The following is a 21,648-nucleotide window of genomic DNA, read 5'->3' on the forward strand; positions in this document are numbered from 1 at the left end:
AAGTTTTGCTATCGATCGCAAAACGAAACGAATGAAATGGAACGTAATGGCAGCATACAATTTTATGCCGGACAATAATCCCGAACGAGAATCAAATTGATTGAAGCTTTAGATTTTAGACTTAGTTTCGATTTTGCAAGGGAAAAGCAACGTTCCCGAATATCCCAAAAGCCTATTGATCGGACCACATAAAAAACCAACGAGAGTTGAAGATTTTAATCATTAAAAGTTCGACTCAACTTGGTATTCGATTTCGCTGGTACTCGATAATCGATGGAAAAAATATTAAAGACAAAAGCGCAGGGGTGGACCAAAAAAGAAGAAGTAAATTGTGGAACTGTGGTGAAAAGAGTGGTGTGGTGGTTGAGGTGAGTTATTTTATCTTTTTTTTTTTGGTGAATGAGGAATGGTTCAGCTGTATGTACAATGTTTCTGCTTTCTGCGCGGATCTTCTGGTTTCTGGCTTTGGAATGGGGTACGGGGTGGGTGTCGGGTTGTTCGGTGAGTGAAACAATGGCACGGGCCACAGGAAGAAGGTATGGTGGGGAGGGGGGAGAGATGTTTCTTGGTGTTTGGTATGGCTTCTCGATAGAACAAAAGTAATTACGAGTATGACTGGAAAATGGCCTGAGAAATTATGGAATGAACGGAGAGACAAACGAAATTTTGTGGGGATGGGAGTTGAAAGAAAGAGTGTGTGGGGGGAAAGGAGAGTGGATGGTGAGCGGACATGGGTTGTGGGGGTGTGTGTGTGTCTGTGTGTGTGTGTGTGGAAGATGTTTAAAAATGGGGAAACGGAAACGCAGCTTTCTTTCTCACTCTTCTCTCACTCTCGCACTCGCACTCGCGCTCTCTCTCACTCGCACTCCACTTCTCTTCTGGATGTTCTCTAACGGTACATGCATGCAGGAGTAAATATCTCTCTCTCGCTCTCGCCCATTCACTTGCCCAAAATATGCGGGAAGAGGGGGGAAGGTAACACACAAACGGGAAACGGAAACGAGGGGGAAACAGGGGAAACGGAAATCAAAAACCAGAGACAAGAAAATGTTTGAAAACAGCCAACAAACAATCGAACAAACAAACAAACGAACAAACAAACGAAACGAAATATGAGATGGTGAGACAGTGGGCACGGGGAATGGGGAACGGGGATTGGGAAACGGGAAACATTGGAATAGAGCAGGATTGGGGGGTAATAGCATGGATTCTGGGTATCGGTTATATATAGAGATGACAGTGACAGTGAGAGCGAGAGTGACGGCACGGCAACGTTAAAAACAGTTAACGATGACGACGACCATCAGCAAGAACACATCAAATAACATCTGGAAAAGAGAATACAATGTTTCACTCACTCTCACCTGCACTTCCAAAGCATGGTAAGCTACTATAAGTCCTAAAAGAATCACAGTCGAAACAGATATTAAGGTTTTTAACGCTGTCGAGTAGAACGATGCCTGCAAAATAAACCGAAACGAAAACACATATTATTTCCCTGTGTAATTTTTGTTATGGGGAATGCTGGAGCATTAGTTAATAGTTTCTTTATTTACCTTTGTGTAGACACCGGCACTGCTCAGCTCGTTCTCAATCACCATCACGATGATGCCGAACATGCCCATCACCAGGGCGTAGTCACTGATGCGCTTGCGCTTCTCAAAGAGGGCTTTCCTCTTGCCCAGGCGATAGCCCACATTGGGTTTGTGTTTGGCCGAGTTTGTCGATGGCTTCCTGGACGTATTGCCGCCAGTAAGAGCACGTTCTTCCATATACCTAAGAGTCCGAATCGAGTGGAGAGAGGAAGTGGGGAATGAGTTCTGTATTCCAATCACCAAAATATAAGCGTACACTCGCAAATCATCCAACTCCCATCCATTTATTCAACCATTCGACTATCAATTGATTGAATTCTAGTGTTACTGATGCTTGGACTGAAACCTTAGGGAACTATGCATAGTTTTATCTAGAGAGAACTAATCTAATCTGATGGATTGCCTGGGCTATATATGGGAGAGTGTTCGCTACTCTACTTCTACCCCACTCTTCTTCATGTTCTTTCATTCCAATCGGTTGTCATGGCTACATCTTAACATCCTAATGAATCTCTACATCTCTTTCGCTGACTTGATGTTCGATTTGCATTTGCATATCACTGCGCACCCCCTAAAGCAGTTGGTTGGATAGGGAAAGAGGGAGAACTTGCCACACAGATCGCTGACTAATGCTTAAGTGGCTAGCTCCAAGGACCACTTCGTTGAGAGGTATCCCTGTGGATAGAAGGAGGAGCTGTGTCCGCGTGAGTGCTGGAGTCGTGGTGTGCTGGGTGGGGGATTAAGTCAACCCAACTCAATCGAAATCCGCTCTGCTCGAACTCTGGTCTGCACCTTAATAAATCCTGAATGCCATCCTGAATGACAGATTTGTGTGTTTTCGCTGTTGCTGTGGCTCTGACTGTGGCTATTGCTATGGCTCTCTCCTAAATGTGTCATATCAATTTGTATCTTATAGCTAAACTGGCACATACACACACACGGGCACACGGGCACAGTGGCACAGGGGCACAGGGGTACTGGGGGCACACGGAAGCACATACTCGTAATCGTACTCGTTCTCGTACATATGGATGAGCAAAAGATGGCCAATAAAAATTTTGCTGACAAATGAAAACACACGCACACACACACGCACACACACATGGCAGGGGACAGAGTTGGACCGTGGAGGCTGTTCTCGTTCTCGAAGCCCATAGTCATTGCCATAGTCCGTTGTCCGTTGCCCGTAGTCGGTAGTCGGTAGTCCGTAGTCCGCCTCCTGCTATCAAAGCCCCCTCTTCTGCCACCATTTGTCTCTCTATAAACTGCTGAACTGTGCCAAATTGCCAACGTGATTGCTTGGGAAAATATCTTTCCGTCCACGACATTCATAGAGATTTATGGGAAACAGTGGACGCCGGACACCCGGACACAGTGGGGGTTTCCAAAGAGAAAATTGACTTTAGAGTGTTCAAAATTGAAACGAGATTCTCCTGCGACAATTTATCCTCTTCTATGCGCATTTTTCTCCTTAATAACCTCGCCAAGGGAATTATTATTATTGTTATTATTATTATTAGTTCCCCCGGAAGCCAAAGTTTACTTGAGACCAGGCAAAAGTGCTTCGAGACTTTGAAAAGTATAAAAAAGTAACAGAAAATTTATACATATATCAATGCTTGGATCATTTAGACGAACCAGAAATGGTTGAACTGTTGGTTTATTTCTGTCTATGCCACCACAACAGAGTAATCGACATGGTCCTGCAAGGGTTAAACATTTTTGCATGACCTTTTGCCCTACCATTAGTCAGGGATCAAGCATTCAGTAGCATTTTTCTTTTGTTGTCTGCATGAATGCATTTATAAAAACGGCAGCTGTGAAATTTGCCCTTTAGTTTCGCAATGAATGAATGCAAACTCGATTAAATTCAACTAAATTTGTGGTGTGTCCATTCATTTTGTAGCCATGGTTCGTCGAGGATGGTGGATTCTTGATGATGAGTGCAGGCTTATACTTGTATACATACTCTAGGTACTCTAGGAACTGCGATGGGGTTTCTGGATCGGGCTATACATACATTTCATACCTAGGGTAGTCTGAGTGGATACCCACTAGTGCCTCGGCCGCTTCTTCGTTGCATCCAGATGAGATCTGTTCCCGGTTCGCAATGGAAGGTGTTTTCATCGAGCCAGGAATTGACAGTGTCGACGCCGGTTTGCGGAGCTAAAAAATTTTGTTTATTTGTTACAATTAAATTCATAATATTTATAAATCGGTCTCTGGGTGTAATCGTGTAATTTGTGGGTGCAACTAGCATCGGTGTGAAGGATCTAGATACAAAATTATATACGTAGAATATTCATACATTACCATTGAGGTTTAGGACTTGACTTTCAGGAGAACTCTTCTCCAAAGCATAAACGCAAATGCAATAAAGGAAAACCTTCATGGGTACCAACATATAATTTAATTTTAAAGAAAACCAGAAATTTTCTGTTATGGGAAGTTTTTATTTCCCCTGCCTTTTACCCTTTTGAATAAAACATTTTACCCGCTTATCATTTGCCTCAATTTTCCAGTTGAAATACAAAATTTCACTTATGAATATCTTACAATTTGTGGTGCCCTTTTCTCGGCTGTCTTTTTCCGTATTCTTTCAACCGAATGACGACATTTCGCTCACTCTCCCTTTCTCTCTGCCTCTCTCTTTCTCTAGGTTTCTGTGTGAACTTTCTCTGGTTTCATCTTGATTCTTGTTTTGGGTATAAGTCCAATTATATTTGTCTAACCAAAACAGCGCGCAAAATGAGAGGAAAAAAATAGTAAACGGAACATAAAATAAAAACAAATCCACTCTCCATCTGGCTCGGCCGCTTCCTCTCTCACTCGCTCACACTAACACTATCTCTATCTGTCTCTATCTCTTGCTGAAGTGAAAAAAAAAGAAAAAAAATGTTTTGCGTAGAAATAAAACTAGAGTTCCACTACCACAGCCCCCTCTCCCCCATTCTGCCTGATGGCAGGCCAAAGTAAAAGCTAAATAAAATCAGTGAAAAAAAGAGATAGAAAAAAAGAGACCGAGACAGAGACAGAGAAGGCCAGTGAAAGGGTGGGAGAGAGAGGGCACAAGGCATAGAACTGCGTGTGTGTACATTTTTGGTCTTCATATTTAAATGAAAACTCAAAGATAAGTAATCCCCTTTTCCACTTTTCCACTTTTCCTCACTTCTGCCGCCCAATATGGGTGCGGTTTTGCATAAGCTGTGCTGTACGGGAGCAGAGTGAATGAGGGAGATAGAGAGAGGGTGTGCGTGGGAGGGTAAAAGTAGTAAAAGTCGTAAACTAGAGAGAAGAGAGACATAGAGAGACTGCCCCAAAATTCCGCTTGGAAATAACATTTTTTTTCTACACTTTTTCATTGCTTTTCCTTGGACTCCTACTCGCTGTGTTGCCCCTCGTAGGACTCGTTGCTAAATCCAAATATTTGTTTATAAAGAGCATCTCAATCCGCGACCTTCCCCACATCCCCTCAACCACTCGGCACATCATAGGAGGAGCAGCGACTACTACGTGACTGTTCGCCAGGGCAAGGGCTTAACTTTGTTTCTTTTTTTTACTTCATTTTGGCTGGGGATCTGCCCCAACACAAGCACCATTTTCTACGCCCCCCAAAGTCCTCACGGTTGGATGCGCTGCTACTGTTTTTTTGTTGTTTAATTTTCATTGTTGTTCTTTCCAGCAATTTCTCTGTTTTTTTTTCATTACAAATTAAACTTTATTTCTCAGTTAGTTGCGGGAACAAATTCACTTTGGCTGCTGCTGGAAGGGCAATGCACTTCTCGAAAAAGATACATATTTGCGAGTACAAATCAGAGCTGAAAGCTCACCATCTGCTGCTAAGCCACACTGGGGTACGAAAGGAAAACGAAAAGTGGGACGTTTTTTTCTTCATTCGGTCTATAATTATGATTCGATCGGAATCGGATGAGAGCTTTAGCTGCAAAAAAAAAACTTGCTTCCCAATGTCCCGACTTTGAATTAGAAACTATCTAAATATTACTCTGAGTGTACACACACACATACATATGTATGTGCGTGTCTCTATGTCCATTTTCGAGTGCAGAATGTGTTGTTTGTCTCTCATTGAATGTGACTCTCTCTCTCTCTATCTCTCCATCTCTATCTCTCTCGAAAGGGAAGCCATAATCAGTTTTGGCTTTCGCTGTTTGTCAGTTGACATTTCCTTGGGCCACCAGTCCGTGCCACTCCCCTGTAATGAATGCTTTCCCTCCCAGCACTTTTCTCTGTATTTGTATCTGTATCTGTGTGCGTGTGTGGCAGTCTCTCTGTGTCCATGTGTGTGTGTGTGGGTGAATTGGTTTATGCTAAGTAGATTTGCTTGAACGTGACTCCTGCTCCGCTCCTCTGCGCTACTCGGCTCCTGCTTCTGCTCCTGCTCCTGCCAGTAGTTTGTAACTGTTTGTAAGCCCGATGAGTGGGGATGATGCTGATGCCGACTGACGACTTGACAGGGGATTTCCGGCGGTTTGTTAGCTCAACACCGAGGCGATCATGTGCATAAATTGACAAATTCATTAAGCTTCGGTAGCGACTGAGGAGCAGATTTGTAAGTGTGGATAGGCTTTCCCTTGGGTGCATTTCCCCAACCATTTTCAAACCATTGAAATGCAATCACACACATCGCATAAGCACACAAAACGATGAGAGCTCCCAGCAGTATAGCACACTTTCTGGCGCAAAATGGATTCAGAGATTAGTTAGGAGATTTCTTAGGAATTGGCTAGGAAGTTTCTGCTAGGTGTAAAAGTCTCTCACATTTTTCGAATCAGAGTATGTTCTGGGCCAAAAAACCACATGGAAATTGGGTCGTGCAGGCAGAGCAGGACATTTGGCGAGAGCTTTGGGGAGAGTGAAAATTATTTCCCTTCAGAAATTAAGAAAAACTACTGCACAGCCACGCTTTGCAAAACAAGAAATAAAAATTCGAGTCGCTGGCAAAATGAAGCATCCTTGTGGCAAAGTTGTGTAACTTATTTCTTATTGATTTGCAATTCCAAAAACAATGAGTGAAAACATTATCTAAGAGTCCGCGACGCAAAGAAAGAAAACAGTAATGATGAGAAGCAAAAAATTATAGCATACTTTATAGGGCCACAAATCAGTGAAGAAGCGAAAGAGCCACAAAGAAAGGCACAGAGAGAGAGGCGCAGGGAGAGGCAGAAAGGGGGAGCGAGTGGGAGAGGCAGTCCCAATTGTTTGTTATTGTTTGCTCGTTGCGTGCCCCTTCACCCAGCCCCATGCTCCCACCCTTACCCCGGACTCGCACACACGCACAATTTTTCGGGCTACACGCAACGCGAGCAAAGTGAGGAGTGGAAGTAGGGAGTGTGGGGGATCGGAGGGGCGCACTCACACGAGACCAACGTCAACAGCAACATCAACGCCTACTTGTCAGCAGTAAAGGGTGTGGAGTGTGGGTGTGTTCCACTAGATGGGGCGGCATGCCCCCAGAGAGCAAAAAAAAAGAGAGAGAGAGAGAGGGAGGGTTCGCGTCCTGCCGGGTCGGTCCTGTCTACATATGCAAAAAGGAAAATCTATTTTTCGGCAGATGCGTGTCGGCTGTGTGTCAGCGGTCTGGGCCTGTGTCGTGGGTCATGTGGCTGCATGCCACAATGGAACGGCAGACCGAAGCGAGGCGAAACGAAACAAAACAAATTGCGCATATTTCTAGGACATCTAATGTCAATGATGCTAATTGGATTTCTTAATTAAGTTGGCAAGCAGCGAAAGCGGCAAAGCGGAAGATGAAAAACCAAAAACTGTTTCCACCAAAGCCCGAAAAAAAAACGGAAGCGCGGAGAGCGAAACCCAACGAGAGTGGGAGTAAATGGAGGCATTTTGCTAGAAGATTAATTGAAATCGTTTTTGGCTTTTAGTAACCCACCCCCAAGGGGTGGAATGGCAGAACTCTGTACTTGATGTGAGACTCCGAAGCTGGAATTTATAGTTGTAGTTTTTAAATTAAAATTTCATCAAGGATTACAGGAATTCCACTCCTCCCTTTTGCCTCCCTCTTTTCGCGTAAAGTTGAAATATTTAAAGCTCGTGGAACTATGCACATACATACATAAAAATGCATGTAAGACCATCGGAAATACTATAACTTTATGGAACTTTAATTAAAAGTTTTCCTAATAAATATTTGAAATTATTAAAAAACGAAAAACCAAGGCACGGAAATGAAAGGAAAGCAAATCAAAATATTATGATGGCAATTGAATGGCAATTAAGTGAAAGGAAACGCCTGAAAATGAAATAAATGGCAAGAAAAACGTACAAAGCAATAAAATCCATCCAGGCAATCAATGCAATAAATATGTGAATGCAATCAATTTAACTTCAAGAAATGCAATGCAAAATGTATCAAGAATTTTCACTTATAATTCATTGATTTTCTGAGGTCAATTATCGGGCCAAGCACTTTCAGCAAAATACACACAAGAGAAATATGAGAAAAGTCTTCTTTCTTATGCTGCAAATAAATTACAAAAGTTTCAATAACACTTTTCCTTAATATTTGCAGCCTCCAAAGTACTTAACTCTTCCATTTCTGGTCCAAAATGCACGCAATAAATAATTATTTTGTAACACAATACTCAGTACTCGTTATAACCAAGGAGGCTGCCCACAAATCTGCAGATTTATTTCCTAATTTTCAAGTTCCTAAGGCTGCTGTTGAAACTACTTCCAAGTGAAGTGACTTCCCACTCGTTAAGTCAATGATTTTCGATGCAAAAATGCTTTTGGCTTGTTGTAGAGATAATTTCAATTAAACGAAATTACAACCTTATCAATTCACATACATATATCAACATTTGAGAATGAAAAATGTATTAAAGAGAAAAATTACAATTTAATATTGAAACAATGAAAATAAATGTGCAACTTTTGGGCAAGCGTTTAAAACTCACGTTTATTCATTTGTATCTAAATGTATGCCATTCACACACACACACAGAAACTAGCTAGCCATTTGTTTGTGTGTGTGTGTGCTTGTGCCACGCCCCAAAATTATTTCTCACCTGCGTTCTCACCTTTAAGCGAAAATTAACATACTCATTGCCTGCCCCCCTACAAGCACGTCCCGGTCGACAACGATACACACAGAGAGTTTTATGAGCTTCGCATCGACACGCATACTCCACTCACCAACACACACACACACACGTATAGAAAAACACACACGCAGATACACACACCCACACACACATGCAAACACACACACTCACCCGTAAAGTGGCAAAGTGAAAGGAAATTGGTGGAAATTATCGAGTTTCCTATACAAAACGCGGCCAACACGCAAAAACGAAGCAAATAATGAAACGAATCTGAATGAAGAAACCTACAAAAACTAGACGCCAGCAAGAAGGAAACTTGGAAAATTGCTTTGAAATGGAAATGCAAGCGGGGAAACGAAATAGAGTTGGAGAAATGCCTAACGACAACGATTAGGACTGGCCCACACTCGCCTCATTGCTTTGCATATACCCTGATAGGGTATCAACACAGTTGGACAGAATTTCAGAGTCACGTAAGTATATTAGAGATATTTTTAGTTTTAAAGATACAATTAGTAAACTTTGTCTTTCGCCAAAAGTTGTGCACACAAGCGAAGGCATTTCGGGGCAAGCTGAGTTAGTTTCTTAATGAAAATATGATGGGTTCTTAAAAACATTTTTCAACCAAAATTTCATCACATTAAAACAAATTCTTCGTTTTGAATGAAAGACCCGTGATAACTTATTTGAGAAAAGCTACAAAGTTTGTCTGTATAAAATGTTTTTGGGCGACTTTGCCAGGCGAATGGGAGCCTCTTATACGTGGTTCCCCTGGAATCGCTTGTATGAAAACTATTGAAATAATTATTGATAAGCCAACAAAATGTCACGTAATGTACTGTGATATACTTGTACAAAGTTGAATCAAATATCAGATGATTTGATGAACAAATTTTCATTTCTTTATGCAACGTTATGGTAAAACTTCAGTGTATTTCCCACGTCGGCTTCGTACTTTTCTTTATTTTATTTTTTTGTTTGGTTTTGGTTTCCTCTTCCGTTATGTGGTTGCCTAATAAATTTAACGTAATTCACATTACATTAAGGTTACATTTGGTTTGCTTCAACCCCATGCACTCTGTCACTTTCTCTCTAACTTTCTCTTCCTTTTCTCTTTATCCTTAACTTTCTCTCTCTCACTCGCTCTTTGTCAGTGGCTGTCTGCGCCTGCGACTGTTGTGTGTCGAGTGCAGGAAATATATAATGAAGTGTTCGCTTTGTTGGAGCTTAATTAGGCGGATAAGTAATATTTTTGCTTTTACCTCAAGAAAACCTTCTACGAGGCCCCCACTTTTGCCCCTCTTTTCCATGTGTGTTTGTCGGATGGGTGGGGATGTGGGGGGAAACTTTGGAATTACGCAATTAGTTCACCCTGAGTGCACAATTCGGTCACAAAAATGTACTAGTAGCTTCATCGTTAAGGGGGAATGACAGGAAGGAGTTCGTCCTGCTTTTCATCACTAATCAAATCGGTTCCATTCTTTCGGTTTCGTTTCGTTTCTTTTCGTTACTTTTCTTTGAATAAATATGAGAGATTTGCTCGAAAAGATTGATTGCCGGAACAGGCCTTACACATCCATAACAAGCCCTCGCCCCTCGCCCATGCTCCCTCCATCCATACGAACCGAGTGGCACGTGGCATGGCGGCCCATAGTGAATGTGGCATAGTGGTTTGGGACGTTTGGAGCGTGCCAAAGCGGCGCATTCATTTAATATAATAATGATAAGGCCCCCAATGACAGGGGGACATTCTTCAAGCAAACCCTCCAGAGTCCAAAGTCGTATCTATGCGGCGTCGGCGGCTATATGGCCATAATGTCAATGGGCGGGGCGTGTCACACAGCCACTGCCAAGGGGATGGAGGCGGAGGCCAGACGATACCAACAGGGTGCGGGGCAGAGCGGTACGGTGCGGTGCGGTGCTGTGCCACAGTTGAGGGCCAAGTGTTGAGGTGTTTGCTTGGGCTTTGCATGTTGCAGGTTCTTATGATCGAAAATCAATATATATCTAACCCTATTGTAACGTTAACCTCCACTACAATACTCGCACATTGCAAAAAGCCACAAGACAGGCGGCCAAGACGGTGACTCAGTGAAGGGAAAGCGCACCGAAAAAAAGCAATTAACAATAATATGTTGTGGTATTGCGACTACCAGAATATCCTACAAAAAGATTAATGGCTTGAAAATTACTTAAAATCTAAAGATCCCTGATATTCGCTCACTTAGTGTTCATTTTTCACAGCGAAGATTTTTGGGTTCTTCGTAGAATGTTTCTCAGGGGAAGTCTAGTAAACAAAGATGACCTTAAAGTCAGTAAAGAGATGAACGTAATTTATAACGAGATTCGAGCTGTTATATTTATGCCACAAGAGAATGTTCCCAAAGCCGCAAACTACGAAAAAACTATAACCACCTTCACTTTGAATAAAATATACCCCTTGGACACACGTTGCCGGTCTAAGGAGAAATGAATAAACACAAACAATGAAACTGAAAGGAAAGTCGTCACATTAAAAATGAGTTTCCCAACTAATTTTCATGTACTTCTATTTATATGGAGAATTTTTTTGTTGACGCTTTTGGGAATTGAAAAATAGCACATACAAGGATGTAGTATGCACGAGTATGTGGATCGCATTAAAAAGTATAACCACACAAAGACAACCAAACAAGCAAATGGCAAAAAGTCAAATATTTGCCTTGGCAAAAGGTAAACAACGGTGCCAACAAAAATTCAAGAGAGAGAGAGAGAGAATGGATTGGCGTCCCCAGGACTTCATAAAGAATGGGAGGGAGGGACTAACCAAATAATTAATAAATAAACGATACCAAATAGACAGAGCCACAGGCAGTGGCAGCGTATGGCCTTGACTCAAATGCTTGGCACAAGAGTTTTGGATGAGCCACCACTGCCACCACGTGGCAGGTGCCCCCATTAAGAGTGCCCCCTCGTGAAGGTTAGACATCCAGTCGCACAGGCCTGTTAGGGTCGCATGCCTGCTCAATTATCCAACGAGGAATACCAGAGTGGCAACAATCAGGCAGACATCGGGTGGCAGGCAGGCAGGTGCCCAAAAGGGGGGCACTGAAACTGGAACTGGAACTGGGACTATCCACCGAATAGAGTTAATGCGAGCGCGTAGCAATTTGGCTTAATTTCCAATGATTTGCTTCCGTAATAACGACAAATGACTAACGTACTGCACACACGAAGCACATGCATATATTGTATGTGAGGGATAACAACGTCGGGAAATTCGCTACGATTCGATTCGATTTTGTTTGAATTGAACTTCGATTTCTAGCTGATTCTCTCGATTGTGTCGTGTTTTTGCTTGTTGTTTCTGTTGCTTCCACAATTGGTAGGGTAATAGGACACTCGTAGCAGCACAAGACATAACAGAATAGAGAACAGGACGTAACAGAGGGGAAAAAAAGGAAGTAAATAACAGCACAATGCGACTGGCATGGCCACGTGCTTTGGGGAACTTCTTACAATTCTGCTGCTTCCTTTCTTGCTTCAGATTCTCTCTTTTTCCTCTCTTTCTTTGTCCCCTTTTCTTTTCAACAATGGCGAAGCTTTAGACTCTGTTTTTTTTTTTGTTTCCCACGCACACACGTGTGCACTGAGCGAAAAACTATCAGTCAGTTCCACGAAAAAGGTGAGAAAGTAGCTGTATCCTTTCGTTTATGGGAATATTATTATGAGTAACATGCATCGAAGAAACACCAGTGAAGGAGTACTATTGATTCGATTATTCACACAAAATACTTTCTAAAATTCAATAGAACTTCATGCCAAACAACCAACACACCAATTTCTCTCAGTGTAGTAGACACTTGGGCAAAAAGAGTATGTTCATATGCATATGAGTGTCCCATAAGGTAAAGGATATCAAAAAACATTTAACAGCCAAAAGGGGCAGCGAGATGAGAGTGGGTAGAGCAATGGAGAGAAGGCACTGTGGCATCCGCATACATACAAGCCTCCTCTGGGGCACGTGTAGTGCCCTAACGTTTTTGTGTGTGCATGTGTGTGTCCCATGAAGGAATTCCCTGCACAAGTGAAAGACGAGGCTGATTTGTTTATGCCTGAGGGGCCGCCATATCGCAAAGTTCTACAAAAATAGCAACTAAATCACCGAAAAAAACAATAAGACACAAAACTCTGCCACAAAGCGAATTTGTTAATTGAAAATTTCATCCTGTGCACACACACAGACACACCTTTGGAAAAGTACAATTTGCCTGCCTCCTCCCTTCGTTCACAACAAAATACAAAAATAAAGCAAAGACAAAGAGAATGAGAATGAAACAAATATAAGCACAGAAGAGATAAACAAAGTTCTTCCTTCGTTCCAAATCCTCATCTCAAAAGCGAGTTTAAGGTCTTAAGGCGGGCCTGATTGAGCAACTTAATAATTCAGAATTATTCCGGGTGCCGTTGCTCCACCCCAACCACTCCCTCCGTGGCACACTGCTCACAAAGCACAGAGGAACACACGCAACACACAACACACTCCGAGCACCATAGGAGATCTTTCTCTCGCTCTGTTTGGGGATTTGCATCTTTAAAGCTGGAAAAATATTCATCTTGAGGGGCATTTCTCAATGCTCCTCCCATGCGGCGTATGCGTTATATCTGCCGCTCTGCTTGGTGCGAAAACAAAAATAAGTCCAACAACAGACAGATTTTTCTGTGTGTCTGCCACGCCCACGCTCCTCTAATGTAGCCTTCAACACAACAATAAAAGGAAGGAATTTAATGTAATGGAGCGAAGCAGACCAGAGACGAGAAACATGGAGGCAAAGGAAAGTAAAAGTGGAATCTGTAAGGCGCTCACATGACGTATACGCAATGTGCGTTTCAGATTTTATTTATTTTTTTGTTTTTTTCCACCCATTTCTTATTTTTGCTTTCTTCTTTCTCCACTCACTTTTACTGTCCCGCTTGCTATGCCTTTGGGTTTTTTTTCTCCCGTTCGGATTCTTACTTTTGCTTTCTTCTTTTCTACTTTGATTTTCTTTACGGTTTCTTCTACTCTCAGTCTGTGTCTGCTTCTGCATCCCCTTTTGCTTTCTTCTTCTTTCACTCTTATTTTCATTTTCATAACTTGTATTTCTATCTAAGCTATCCAAAAGATTTCCTCCTCTTGTCTTCTTCTCCTCACGCTTATTTTTCCTTTCTTCTCTGTTAATTTTTCACAACTCTTCCATTCTTTTCCTTTCTTGCTTTCTTCTCATTCTTTTGTTTTCTCTGCTTTATTGTAGATTATATTTCGTGGAGTTTTCCACGTTTCGCTGCTCATTTCTTTTCTGCTTTTTGTCGATGCTCTTATCTCGGCGTCTGCCTCGTGCCTCTTGCCTCGTGCTTCTTGTGTTTTATTTTTGTTGCTGTCGCTTGTTGTTACATCCAAAGCCTTGCATAACGTAACACCCCCCGTCCCATCTATAGCACCCATTACCACCCACCACTCCAGCAGCGCCCAAACCATTTTGCGGTTTATCAAACGAAGCGAAAGTTGCATAAGATTGCCAGAGTCTTTTTTTCGACACACAACAAAAAAATGTGCTACACGTTTCTTTTCGTTTCTTTTCGTTTGGCCAAAAACTGTCAGCCGGCTAAAGGATAAGGCTAACGCAGGGACACACGAACGCAGCACAGGACGAAACACGGGACACCGACATGTGACAACTGTAAAAAGCCAGCTCGAAGCCGGGACAAAAGGGGCGAGGGAGAGTGGAATAGTGTTGGTAAAGTGTGGGCAGAGAGGCAGAGGAAATGTCAATCAACAAGCCGGAACTGAAACTTAATGCAACCGGCTTGGAATTTCTCACAAAAACAAGAGACAACACACAGCGAGCGAGAGTGAGTGGGGTAGAGAAATGGCAGTGAAATGGCACAGAAACATGAGAGACAGATTTTAACGAAAGAAACGAAAAAGTGTGGTTTTGTGTGATGTGGTGTGGCCTGGTGTGGGTGACAATGGGGCACACACAAAATGTGGCCATGTTCTGCCGGTTAAATGGGTTGACTTGAAGCTTGAGCTTTAGTCTTGAGGCTTGAGAGTCTCCAAGGGCTATTCCTAGGCCTCGACTCGGCTCGACTCGACTCCTAATTCAGACGGAAGAGAATGTGGCCGAATGTGTCGTAACTTGGGGACCCGTGTTGTTCGAGGCTCCCCCAACTTGAGACAATGTCTAATTATATTATTATTATCTTTGTTACTTTTACTTTTCGTTGCTCACTTGCCGAAAGTTAAAGCCGGAATTCTCCTTCTCTCTCTCCCCCAGTGTGTTCGCAGCATTGATGGGTGGGTCTCTAATACATTTCTCTAGGTTTATATGTATTATATGGTAAAGATATATTCCATGGAATAATGACAGTAAACATCCTTTTCCTTTTCGGTCCTTTCGCCTGTCATAAAATATTCAAGGCGCAAGAAAAACTTTGAATCGCTCATTTAGCACAAAGTTTGCCTCCATATATTTCGCTCTATATTATTCACGTGTGGGATAATCATAAATTTGTTCGCTTCCTCATCAACTTTTTTCAAGGTTTTTCTTGATCTACGAAAAGTGAGTGGCGCCACAGGCACACACACACACACACACACATATGAGAATTCAATTCCATCAATCGAAAGGAGGAGGCGCAAAACGATTTTAAAGCTTTCCACCTTTTTTCGTTTCCTTTTCTTTTTGTTAGCTTTTTCCCCAAAGGAGAGCAACTCTTTTCTTATGGGAAATTCACTTCTTGTATCAATTTGTGTGGAGAGTGAATGCACAAATTCTTAGAAAGTTATGAGCACTGCACAAAAAAACATTTTCTTTTTCATTTCGAGTTCCGAAAAATAAAAATAAATGTAATGGTAGGAGACTTTTATTTACCTCAATGAACTTCTCTTTAAAACTTCTCTCTCACAGAGTGACTTAGCAGGACATGTGTATACATACATATATCCCTGGAAGGGTGAGGCAGAATGGTTATTAGGAAACATTTATTCTTTAAGAATTTTCTGGGTTATTTCCCTAAAAGGGACACTGTTTTTTGGAGCGGACAATAAGTACTGGAACCTTGAATTATCTACCCATAAATTCTAGTTAATATACATTGCCCAAAAGTTTCTCATCGACTTTCTCTTCCTTGCCCCAAAAAGTTTGCCACACTCCCGCTACCGCTCCTTGCTGTGCCACCTTCACATCGGTTACATTTTCATCTCCATCTTCATCTCAAGATTGGTTTATAGTAAGATATATGGGTATAAGGTAATACTACAAATGCATGTGTGTATGGATAATATTGAAATATCGTACTTCTTCCGTTTTGGTCGGTTATGTTGGTTGTTCGGTTGTTTCGGTTTCTCTTGGAGTGTGGTTTGGGTGTCGTTTTGCTCTACGGCGGAGTGTCTGTATCTTTTTTTCTGTATGCCTTGGAAATTTGATGGCTGCTGCTGCTGTTGTTGCTGCTGGAGGCGAAGGCGGAAACGGAAATGGAGACGAAGGCTGAAGGGTACTGTATGCTGACGGAGCAGAGGCGTAGAGGCGGCAACTTCTGTCCTCTGTCCGTTTTAGTGGCTCCCCCGTTTAGTTGGCTCTTCTTTTCCTTTGACTTTAGCTCTTCTTTACTTTTACTTCTAGCTTTCTTCTTTCTGCTGTTCTTTAACTTCAAATCCAATTTTTTTTTCTGCCTTCTCTCTTTTTGTTTTTGTTTTTTGTTTATTGTATTGCACCGCTATTCTGTTTGCTCTGATTTCGGTTTGTTTTACTGTTTCTTTGGATTTTTCTTTTGCTGTTTCTGTTGATGTTTATTTGACTGTTTCTCTTGCAATTTCTTGTTATGCTCCTACTTCTTCTGTGACTTTTGTTGTTTCTTTGGCTTTTTGTTTTACTGTTTCTTCTTCGGTTTCTTTAGCTTAAACTTCTATTTTCTTTTGTTTCATTTGCTACTGTTCTTTTGCTCTTTCTTCTATAGTTTGTTATTGTTCATTTTGCAGTTATTTTGTTGTTTGTTGCTGGTTTTGTTTCTGTTTCCTAGTTGTTTGTTTAGAGTTTTTGTTTGGTGGTGTCTTATATGTATGTGTTTTTTGTTGTTGCTATTTATGTACTTGGCTTTTTTTACTCTTTTGTTGTTGTTGCTGTTGTTGTTTCACCTTAGATTTATGTTAATCGGTTGCAGTTGTTGTTGTTGGTTTGTTTGTTCCTTATTTTGTTGCCGTTATCGCATCGTTGTTACGGCTTTCATTTTGTTTAATGTTTTGCTGCCTGCCAACAGAATGTTTGTGTGTGTGGGTGGGTGTTGGTGTAGGTGTGTTGTCTGTGTGGGTGTGTGTGCTTTTACCGGTTTGACGTTTGACGTGCGGACAACGTGGTTCGTAGATTCGACGACTGATGGATGTTCAAATTGTTGCTGTTGTTTTTGTTTTGTTTTTGTTTTACATACAAACGACACCACATACAGATAGATGAGACGCACGCACACATACACGCACGCACTTAAAAAAAATTAGTACTTTTTTCCCTTTTTATTTTGGGTGTTTTTTTTTTTTAATGTAATTTTTGTAATTGCTATTGTCGTAAGTGTTGTTGGTTGGTTTCGTGCTGGCTAAAGGTTATCGTTGTTGTGGTTTTTGTTGATGTTGTATTTGTTGTTGTTGTTGTTGTTGTTGCGTTTTCTGTTGTTGTTGTTTTTGCAGTTGTTGTTGTTGTTTATGTATATAGGGTATTTGATGGTTGAGCTCTTCTGCGCTCTCTACGTCAGCCATGGGTGTAAACACAATACAGACTGAACGGAACGGAATCTTTAAATGCCGACGATGGCGACGACGCCATGCGATAGCAGCGGCAAAATGGCAGCAGCAGCAGCAGAGGCAGCGACGACGGCAGCGACAGCGGCAGCGGCAAACGAGCAACGAACAAACGACCGACTGACGAACAGGTTCGAATTAACTCGACCACAAACCGAGCGTCGAGCAGCAGAAGAGCAGCAGAAGAGCAGCAGAGGCGGCAAAAGCCGGCAGAAGCAAAAGCAGTAGAATAGAAGAAGAGCAGAGCAGTATAGAAGTATAGCTGAGGAGTTCGTACCAAGCAGTAGAAGCACAGTACAAGCACTAGGAAAGCCAACAACAGCAATCATATAGTGGAGGCAGGCAGAGACAGCAGAGCTCCAACAAGCGCCCAACCCCACAAGCCGAACGAAACAGAGAGCCGAAAGACCCGATCTCGGGTTCAGCTCTGCTCCTGCTCTGCCGCTGTCTCTGCCACTGCGCTGTCGCGAGACAACACATGCAAAAAAGGGCCCTGAGGCAGTACCCGGATGCGGTACCAGGCAAGCGGACGGACTCCGCGGCCCCCGGATACCATAACCAAAGCCATAGTTGGATAAATAACTGTAAAAACGAAACGAAACGAACAAGTGAGCAACGGCAGTGGCAGTGGCAGAGGCAGCGACAGGCGGACGGGTGGCATCTGCTGGCAGTCCCAGATTTTGCCCTTCCTGTCAAGCTGTCTTTATCAGCTGGTGCTGCGGCTTCCCTCTGCTGCATCTGCCTGCCCGCCGGCCACAGCTGCTGTTGTTGCTGCTGCTGCCGTTGCTGCTGCTGCCGTTGCTGTATTTTCCAATTGCAATTTTCGGTGGGCACATAATGAATTGGCATTGTCATGTGTGTTTAATTTGGCGGCAGAAGGCGGCATAACTAAGGCGACGGAATGCAGCAGCATGGGCGGGGGCGAGGGCATAGAAACAAAAAGAGAGAGAGACTAAAAAGAGAGCGCAAGTCGGTCGCTGCTTGACTCTCTCTTTTGACTGATTTCCAATCCACTCAACTTTGTTTTGCGCGCGCTCGCTCTCTCTCACACTTAATCCCACTTTGAAGCCCTCTCCGCGTATGTGTTGGTATGGCCATCTCGCTTCCACGCACCCACACACCAGTGTAGTTGGGTGTGCACGCACAAAGCAGCGACAGCGGCAGTGCCATAGCAGAGAAGAACCGTTGTTCTTCGGCTTGCCTTCTGGTCTGTCTTTTTTTTGGTTGGGCTGCTTGACGGGAAGCTTCTTCTGGATGAACTTTGAGCTTTAGTTGGGGCTTTGGCTTGTGATAACGGAAGGAAGAGGAAAAGCATAATGTCCACTTGGCACGCGATATGAAAATCAAAATTGAACTTTTACAAGTTAATCCTTTTGCGGTTATACATCTACGTTTGTATGTATATGTATGGGGTGTATATAGGGGAGTAAATAATAAAAATTCTTGAGCATTCGAAAACTCCTTCTTTTGGAAATCAGTAAACTTTTTTGGCCAAAACAGAACGCTAGACGGCGAGCGAGCGAGTGAGCGAGAGAGAGCGGCTTTTGTCCATGGCCTTCGGTTGGTCCTGCGCATTACGGGAACTTCACTCCGATTTGCGTAAGGTGATGGTTCCCGTTGTACCCACGCTTCTTGCAACAGCAGCAGCAGCAGCAGCAGCAGTGGGGGACAGAGGGACGGGGATGCTCAATTCTAACTTCTCCCACTTCTACGCGATTTTCATTGTCATCGGCAATTGTCGTGCTGCCTCTCGTTTCCCTCGCCCGTTGTCGTAGTCACGTTATTCAGTCATATTTTGTGCATACACGGATGTACTCACACACACACACACACAAAGAAAGGACTTACACACACACTCACACATACACACAGAGAGAGATGCATTCTTTTGCGCTGATGAACTGACAAATGGATTGCCCGCCTTGCAACCAGAAGAACAAGTTGATGGCCGCTACCCCAATTTCAGCCCATCCTTGGGACGCTTTCTTCTGCTTTGTACCCGTCCAAAGTCCCTTTGCTAACATCCTGACATGGCACCAGGTTTTTGGTAGATTTTTAAATACTTCTTTCAGGTGTCAGCTTCTGTGGAGGATCTTATGGCAAATTAACAACAAAAATGACACACTCCTCTACAAAAAGAAAAGAAAAGATTATTTTCCACTATACGAGTGTGCAACTTAATTTTCCTAATATAATTTAAATGTTATTACTGATCACCTAATTCACTTATGAATTACCTTAAAAAACTGTAGAAATAGTTTAATGCTCTTCCTTCTCACTTGTGCTTAAAATGTTCCTAAAAAAAACTCTTCAAGTTCGCCACACTGCACTGTAAATGGTAAATATGTAAGAGTGTTGGGCGCAAGGACATTGTCCCTTTGAGCAATAAAATTGCCAAGTCGCCAATCAATCAATGCACTTATTCCTGAGTGGAGGACAGCCACTGGCAATTAAAGGGCGCTACCAGTGGAGCGGTGGGTGTTCCAATGGTTTTTCCCAGGATCCTAAATAACAGTTCACGGGTGCATGGGGCACATGCACATGCCACAGACACGAGTTAACGGAGTGCACATGCCACAAACACGAGTGTGTGTCTCCCCAATTGTCTCAAGCGCCCATCACTCTCGCGTTGGTGACATTAACGTGAGCGTATGAGACATCGCACCTAAGCACACGCTTACCCTTACACAAGTCTCTCTCATCCCCAGTACCCAGTACCCAGTCCCCAGTCCGTGTTCCTGCCACTTTACGTTGCACAATTGTGTTGCGTCAGTAGCAGGGACCGGGACGGGAGCGCCTCCCCCAACCGCCCCCCATCCGACGACCCAGATATCAAATGGAAATGGAAATGTCAACGCAAACGACAGATAGTCAAAATGTTGTCATGTCGGATTTTGAATAATTCATTGAAATGAAAACTTTATGCATTTGTCAGCCATTTGCCATTCGCATTCCCCTTCCCCGTCCCCCAGGCATCCCCTAAACCCTAGCGCTAAAATACCCCCTGCCGCCAATCACCATTTTCTCATTCTTTTAGGTAAGTTTTCAATATTGGTTTTCGATTGAGTGTTTAAGGGGTGGCAGTGGGCTGGCTGGCACGGAATATGACGGTGCATTTTCCATCTGGGTATTTGGTTCTTTTTTTTGGGTGTTTTGGGGGTCATGGAGTGACGTGCAAAAACTTGACGAAAAGAACGCAAAAGACAATGACTTGTCGTCTGCCCAGAAAAAAGAAAAGTTGAAGAAAACTTTAAAACTCAAGGAAAGTATCCCTTAAGTGAGAGTACGAGTCTCACTGGGAGAGAACTGATATACTGCATCTCTGCTTGAGAAAGTTAAAAGAAAAAAATACAATAAAATACAAAATATCTTGAATAAACAAATGAAAGCCACTCACAGAAAACTATTAACGATGAGACGATCAACTTGGATCATAGCAATATTACATTTTAGTACCACATTTATGGCAACCCAAAAAGAGCCACAAAGAGACACAGATGAACAATTAATGGAACCTCAAAGCAGCCTATACTGCGTCTACGTATACGCAATTATAGCCACAAAGATCGCAGACATCTGTTGGACAGAGAAAGTGTCCCCCGGAGCTAAATCTGAATCCGAATCCGAATCCCATTCCGATTATACGGCCCCATTGATGGCATGGCAAATGACTCAGAATTCAGTTGTGGCACGACCTTTCGGTTTTGTGTCTCGGGGACAGTGCCTCTTGTCATATTTTATTGATAGACACTTGGGGGCAAACAACAACCAAGCACTTGCACAACTACAGATACTCGCGTATATTACGAGACCATATACCATATATACATATATGTACGTCTAAGCAGGCAGCCATTGTAAATGCAGAGAAAACTGCAGTCGCCGTCCATTATCATTAAATTTTAAAAACATACTCGACTTTTTCATGCCGCATAATGCCTGCCGACTTACCCCTTGCCGACTTTGCCGCTTGCCGCTTGCTGTCTGCAACCGTCCGTCCGGTGGCCATAAGTTATTGGAGGACTATTGAGGCCACAACACCTGGCATTCACTTTTCACACACAAGTGCCCCCCTGATTGTTCTTACCACCCAATTGCCACATTTGAAAGTCCTTGCTCGAAATGCAGACATATGGAAGTCGCTCGGGTCCGGTCCCTTGGG

General features: G+C 42.8%; 1 protein-coding gene across 24 annotated transcripts in view; it reads right to left on the bottom strand.

Annotated features, from left to right (window-relative positions):
* LOC117889618 (small conductance calcium-activated potassium channel protein) overlaps positions 1-21,648 on the bottom strand; it is a 64,817-nt gene that overhangs the window by 24,654 nt on the left and 18,515 nt on the right. For 17 of the 24 annotated variants that reach the window (XR_004648520.1, XM_034794058.1, XM_034794060.1 and 14 more), the window contains 3 exons: positions 3,616-3,761; positions 1,557-1,776; positions 1,365-1,460 (listed from right to left, as the gene is read on the bottom strand). Coding sequence is in view for 23 of the 24 variants with exons in the window: in XM_034794058.1 (XP_034649949.1) it covers positions 1,365-1,460; positions 1,557-1,776; positions 3,616-3,761 (462 nt within the window). In the remaining variant the exon portion in view is untranslated. Of the gene's footprint in view, positions 1-1,358; positions 1,461-1,556; positions 1,777-3,615; positions 3,762-15,996; positions 16,310-21,648 lie in introns of those variants that run through there. The other 7 variants (XM_034794057.1, XM_034794056.1, XM_034794050.1 and 4 more) reach the window with 4 other exon arrangements.

Source organism: Drosophila subobscura, chromosome A, assembly GCF_008121235.1.
Source record: "Drosophila subobscura isolate 14011-0131.10 chromosome A, UCBerk_Dsub_1.0, whole genome shotgun sequence".
Classification (NCBI taxonomy): domain Eukaryota; kingdom Metazoa; phylum Arthropoda; class Insecta; order Diptera; family Drosophilidae; genus Drosophila; species Drosophila subobscura.